At 45.0% G+C, this 6,969-nt stretch overlaps 1 protein-coding gene across 1 annotated transcript in view; it reads right to left on the bottom strand.

Moving 5' to 3' along the window:
* Positions 1 to 4,437: 4,437 nt before the first annotated feature.
* The window catches only part of utrn (utrophin), a 344,298-nt gene continuing 341,766 nt past the window's right edge, over positions 4,438 to 6,969 (bottom strand). The window contains exon 80 of the mRNA XM_079527087.1: positions 4,438 to 6,251. Coding sequence (XP_079383213.1) covers positions 6,243 to 6,251 — 9 coding nt within the window. The 3' untranslated portion in view covers positions 4,438 to 6,242. The remainder of the gene's footprint in view (positions 6,252 to 6,969) is intronic.

Below are 6,969 nucleotides of genomic sequence, written 5' to 3'. Positions count from 1 at the left end.
TTCCTTATAAACACCGGATTCAGCATCATTTCAGCAAATAATAGGGCAGAAAGGGGGTTTTACAGCTTTCATCGGCTATACCGAATATCTACATATTATGTAGGCTAATTTGTTTTCACAGCTCTCTCCATGGTGCTGAATAAACACATTGCCAACCGATAAACATACAGTATAGCCTATGATTAGTAGTGATGTGATAGTCAATGCATGTGCAACTATCAGGGTGGGAGCTCATCACTGGAAATCATGATTTAATCATTATTTCCATTTGATGGTTCAGTGTGTTCTTGTACAAACAAATCACCCAGTCAATTACTAACAGACAACATGAGGCGTTGTTCTCTATAGATCCTAGAAAACAACAACAATTTGAATAGCTATTGAATGAGGATGTATATTCAAGTAAGGGGGAGGGAGCGAGAGAGCAAGGGAGATGGGGAACCTGAACATGCGCATCAAACTGCAGGTCACTGCACTGACCGTTGTCAGCACAATAATCCCGGCAATGTCATGCCATCTGCTTGTAAATAATATAAGTAAAACGCATGCCTGACCTGTGACCTTCAGTGGCAATTCTAGTATAAATGGGAGGCACAGCGGTGGTGATAGTCTGGTATAAAGTTAATTATACATAGCATAAAAAGGAGGCACATCAGTTATGATAGTCTGGTATAACGTTAGTCAGTCCAGGTGAGTGGGGATGTTCCTCCTGTGTGCGTGTACGTGCGTGTGTGTTGTGTGTTGTGATGGTTGGCAGCATGTGGGAAGAAGCTCTAGCAGAATGAGTCTAACAGCATGGGAGAATAAAGCATCTGACAGTGACTGCGTGTGGGAGGAAGCTGTCCTATAGACCAGTACCTTGCAGAGCTGCTCTTCTACAGTTGGGTGCCACCGATATTGTCCCTTATCATTTGACCCATTTAGGCCTGACCTCAAAACTTTTAAAAATCCTTCTAAATCCTCCAGTTTTCTGAAATAAATATTTTCACGATTTTTCAAAAATAGCAGACCTACAAGCTCGTAGCGCGCCACTCGGTGGCGCGCTATGAGCTTGTAGATCTGCTATTTTTCAATAGCTAAATTATAACAATGTTTAAAACACCAAAAGGGGTTCCCGCCCAAAATGGGTTAACTGTCCTTTTGCGCAGATCACGCAAACCTCAGCAAAAAGAAAAGGACAATATCGATGGCCTCCAACTGTAACTCTATGCACTCAAGAATGCATGCATGTGTGAGCGTGGGACAAAGAGAGGTGCCCTTTTGGCATTTATTTCAGCAAATTATCGGGGATACAAGAGGTGATTTTCACTCCAATAAGCATTGGGTGCAGAACATTCTTAAAGAGCCCGCTGACAGGGTGCTAAAAGTAGGAGATTTTGCACCACCATTTCATCATCCCTGTAGTCACATCGGAATTAATGACCAGCAACAGCCAACAGAGATGACAAAGCCCGAACAGGACCTGGTAGAACATTAATTGAACGTCACATATTATTCTTAAGAAAGGCTGGAGTAATAATTGAATGCCACATACAAGGGAATAATATATCCCTCGGATGAAAAATGTAGTTGGAGGGGCTTTGGAAAAAGAAGGCAGTGTGCTCTCTAATTACTTTTCATCATTCATTTTGGCAGCACTCTCACTGCAGTGCAAAGCCTTGATAATGCTACAACGTCCCGGGGTGTGATTGCTACTTTTGATGATGATTAGGATAAAGTCTGGGCCAGGCAATGCTGCATATTTGGTGGGAAATAATGAGGCCTTATTTGCATGATTTCAGGTATGGGCGTCCGACTCTGAAATACTTTCGATTATGGTGGGATTCTCACAGATGAGATGATCGGAATTCGGAAATATTGTCTACATTTCCTGGCTGTAACGCCTGTAGAGGATTACTTTACTATGACATTAGTCTTGAATCAATCGACCATTGCCAGTACAAACAATTCAACTTCACCTTCAAATTTATTTTCACCTCAGTTTACAGTTGTGGAAAAAGTGAGAAATTATTTTCGTACAAACTCCGACGATTTAAGATATGGTCATAAGAATGGAGACCGAAGCATAAAGTGAGATAAACAATCGTACATAATAAGGCAAATTATGTGCTGTTCAAAAATAAACATCTGGCAGAATATGTGCTCTCTTGTGCAAGTAAACAGACATCACTTTCCTTGGCAATATGTATGCCGAGGAACTTGAAGTCACCGACTTCTCCACTGCAACTCTATAGATGTACATGGGGGGAGTACACTGTACTCTCTTCTCTGCCTCCTGTAGTCAGCTCCTTGGTCTTCTTGCTGCTGAGTGCAAAGTTGAGTTAGTGATCTCTGACCATGTTCCACTGTCCCAGGCTGTAGGCTGTCTCATTATTGCTGACAATCAGGCCCACAAACAGCCTTCGTACACAGCTGTTCCTCACCTCGATGCGAGAAAGGACGATGGGAAGAGCCATGGCAATGTCTTTGTTGGAGCTATTTTAGCGCATGCAAATTGCCATGGGTCCAGTGTGGCAGGAAGCATGGAACAGATGTAGCCCTTCACCTAACTCTCAAATCATCTGCTGACACTATAGGCGAGTGCGACAGGTCTCCAATCATTCGGACACGTTACCCTGGAGAGCTAGTGGATGGGCACAATAGAGGGTATGCGCATGCATAAAGTCAATGGCAAATTGAGTGGCAAAGTGAGTGACAAAGTGAATGTAATGTTGTTTAAAGAGATTTAATGCAATCAGATAGGACTTTTCTGTTTGGATGTATGGACCGTCAAGTCCAGAAAGTCGTTTTTTGCCACTCAGTAGGCGTTCCCACATGACTTCCGGGTATGATGATGATGAGCAGCAGCTAGAGGCGGGATCAAGACAGCACTGTGTATGCCTTGATCCCGCCTCTAGCTGCCGCTGATTGGCCAGGCCGTTTTGTGGCCGGGCATCAAGTCTGCCTGAGAGTTCCCAGATGGGAGCACGAGGGGGGGACCCAGTGTACTCTCTGCTGCCCCATCTGGCGGAGTCAGGTTAGATGTCACGCGCATACCCTCTATAATGGACCACAGCATGGGAGAGGTAAATACCCGTAAACACTCCCGCCAGCTGTTCTGCAATGTGCTCTGAGAACGAACTGCATGTGCTCTGAGAACGAACTGCATGTGCTCTGAGAACGTGGCCTGGGATGTCGTCAGGGGGAACCGCCGGAAGGATGTTACATTTAAGGCTCTCCTCCGCCTCCAAATGTTTGATGGGCTGGCATCCACAGGCTTCGTACACACATAAAGAACAACTGTGCTGTGCTCTGCCTGTGTTTCATGGCCGCCCCAATGCTTTTCCAATGGAAGTCACGTGGTTTCACCAAACACCCCCGCCCCCCCCCCATCACACACAACTGTTTGGTCAAACCACGTGACTTCCATTGGAAAAGCATTGAGGCGGCCATGAAACACGGACAGCACAGAGCATGTTCGTCTGATATGTGTGTACGAAGCCTCAGACGGGGCCGTCTCTGGCTGGTTGCTGCCGGTTGCCTCCAACCCGGCGAAAAAGGTGTTCAGCAAAACGGAGAGATGATTGTTAGCAGTGGATAGATAGATTTGTGATGACTGTTAAGAAACCCTGTGAAGTGATATTTATAGTTCTATGAAATGTCTCTCAACTCAAACTACCGTGACAGCACAAACGACTCATGCATTAAAGGTATATTCAGTGATTTCGCTTCATTCAAATATCACTTATTTTTTTATTTTTTTTGGATAATCCTCCCTACTATAGAGTGTGCTGACCATATAAGGAGTTCCTCCCTGTCCCCAGTGAGCCCCTGGGGTCAAAAAACCCTAGTTTCAGTTTTGGTGGCGGGTGGCAAAGCCTTCATCCAATCAGGATGAGAGGGGCCTTCCTCCAATCATGTGTGGGGGCGGGCCTTGGTGCACATGCTGTTGCACTTCCCCCCACTGTAGAGCGTGTGCATGTGCACATTTTGTTACCGGGGCGGACTGGGTGGTTTTCCAAATCACCCAAATCACTGAATGCTCCTTTAACAACAGGCAGCATAACAGTATATCATTTCACAGGTTGCCTCCTTGACCGTCACACAATCCTAAAATGGACCCAGCCATACTAGACACTTTGACACATACCGAGAGTGGACTCGAGACTTTTGGACCCCACTGTATACATACTGTAAGTAAATATACCAATTTTCTTGTGTATGTTTTGTTGCAGGCTTTATTTTATCCCACATTCTGCCATGTGCCAGGCTGCTACAGAACATTCCCCACCACCATGTTTAGGTGTGATCAGAGTGGCCAACTAACCATGAAAGAAGTGGCTCAGATGGACTTGCACCGATATGTGTAGATTCCTGGAATGTCCAGGTGGTTCTGGGAAAACAACGTGGTGCCCCTTTAAAGTAAATAATGCAATGACTATAACCAATTTTGTTATAAAAAAAAACGTTTTTTTATTTAGAATAAAACAATGTAGCCATATTACACATAGTGTGGTCAATCTACTCTACAAACCTCGGGAGAAACAACGTAGTTCTGCCATGGTACGGTTTATAATAATCTTCATAACAGTTATCATTATCATCGTCGCCATCAAAATGGTCACCATTCCACAGCTGGGAGGAGGTTATTATAGTAGTGTTGTTAAATGTCACAAGTCTCACAGGATAGCATAATAGTAGCACGACAACACAACGCAAGTGAGGGACCAGTGCTAGAAGACCAGTGGAAAAACGACAGTTAATACTCATGGGAACGGGCGGCTAGCTTCAGCAGTCCACACAGACCCATTGTGGTACAGTAATAGGAATTCTGTTTGTTCTCCTCTTCCAAACTTGGTTATCTCCTCATTGCAGTGTACATCAATCAATACAGTAAGCACAAGCTTATAGGATGCCGAACTGGGGCTGTTTGTGTTCCATCCATGTGCTAGTTGCACACGGTATAATAACCTTCAGTTCAAACAAGCTTACAGACCACACGAACGGAAACTGTGTCTATGAGTCTGAGGTAGCAAGGCAATCATGGCTTTCTTTCTGATTTCTCTTTTTTTTTTTTTTTCAAACATAAAGGTTTTTGATTGAATTTCTTTTAATATAAAACTATTCTACATGATGACCGCGGGGGGCCGGTTATACAAACCCAATTTTGGAACGACTCAAATCAATATTTTCCAAACCCTCTCGCTCTCTCTCTCTCTTTTTTCTTTTCTTTTTACACACGCACGCCATCTTCAACTTATCGGCGTTTCTCTCTGTCTTCCACGCGTGGAATGACAACTGTATAGGCACAGAAGGGGTTAAGGTTTACATCAACAAATCAGGGTCGGCGCGACCATGCCGACAGAATCACACCAATGCTTTAAAGGGGACCTCGACATCGAGCATGCTATACAAGAAGAGATGCTTTGAGGATGGAGTCTATGTCTTAAAAACAATATTAGGATAATAAGATATAGACACTCTCAAAATCAGAACAAAGTCTGTGTGGCCATGTCTCTTGTTATGACAGTGAGTAATAGTGGTGCAGTGTGTGTGTGTGTGTGTGTGTGTGTGCGTGTGTGCGTGTGTGTGTGCGTGCGTGCGTGCGTGCGTGCGTGCGTGCGTGCGTGCGTGCGTGAGTGAGTGAGTGAGTGCGTGCGTGCATGCGTGCGTGCGTGCGTGCGTGCGTGCGTGCGTGCGTGCGTGCGTGCGTGCGTGCGTGCGTGCGTGCGTGCGTGCGTGCGTGTTGGTGTGTGTATGTGAGGTAAAAGGCAGAAGATTGCAATGGAATGACAAAATGTAACAGTGTGATTCCCAGTGAAGGCAGAACTAGACAAGAAAAAATAAACATACAACAGAAAAGCCTGCCCCGCCCTCTTAACATCAAAAAGCGTATTTCACTATACAAAGTCCTCCCCCCCCCCCCCCCCGTTCCCAAATAATTATCGGCATATCCAAACAAATCACTCACAAAATGTTTAACCAACTTAAGGTACAATCTACAGTTCATAAAATGTACAGTTTGCATAGTACAATACAACAAGGTGGTGGTAATCGTAGTAAAGGTCACTGGTCCTGTGTGTCTTTGGGTTTTTAGGGTGGGTTCTCTGGCTAAGGGGGCAGGGGTGGGTGGGGAGGTGGGTGGTGTGACTAGCTCTCCTGTCCTCCGGGTGTTGAGGAGATGGAGGAAGTCTTGTGTGTTTGGGGAATGCTCCTCTCTCTCCCCCTTCGGGACTCATACTGTACAGGCCAGGCCCAGGCGCTCACATCACCTGTAAAAGCAGAACGGGACACCAATGCATATTAGATCCATAATTCATAATGTGGCTCAAGCCCCTGAATCGCTAGAAACGGCCATTTAAAAAAAAAATCACGGCGTTGGTTGGTGTGACTCTGAACCAATCGTGGAAGACTTCCGCTTGGGCAACGCCCATCCCAGAAACTGCTGCCGTGGGAAGGGCTTTCAGTCTGAATAATGTAGTGAAACGTTAAGTAAAATTCAGTGCGAGTGTCAGGTTTAATATGGCGGGGCTAAAACTATGCAAATATGTAAACAGAGCTGTATGGTTACTTCTTAATGCATAATTTGGCACCTTCGTGAGAGCAAAAACAGATCCAATTCCAGACTGTAAATTAGACTCTTCAAGTGTTATTCAAATCTCTAAAACTATTTGTGTGAGCATCTGTACACAGAGGATTTTGGTCAAACCAGAGACCACATTTGACACTATAAATAGTTTCAAAACGTCTGCAGCTGCCTCATTTCTGACGTTTCTTGAGATGCCGGTGCAAGGATAGGCTATTTTTGTTCTCACATTGTTTGTCTTGTTGGATCTCGGAGGAGGCAGCCAGCTCTACTGACCCGTTTGACAGATAGATAAACAAGGACGGATAATCTGGTGTTTAAACTGAAAGGGGGAAAACGAAAGGACAGGCGTGAGGAGACAGGTTCTCAGCACTTTTCTTCTTTCCTGCTGTGTTGAATGCACG

Source organism: Electrona antarctica (genome assembly GCF_951216825.1).
Source record: "Electrona antarctica genome assembly, chromosome: 17".
Taxonomy (NCBI): Eukaryota; Metazoa; Chordata; class Actinopteri; order Myctophiformes; family Myctophidae; genus Electrona; species Electrona antarctica.
This window is presented reverse-complemented; position numbering and strand designations above follow the sequence as displayed.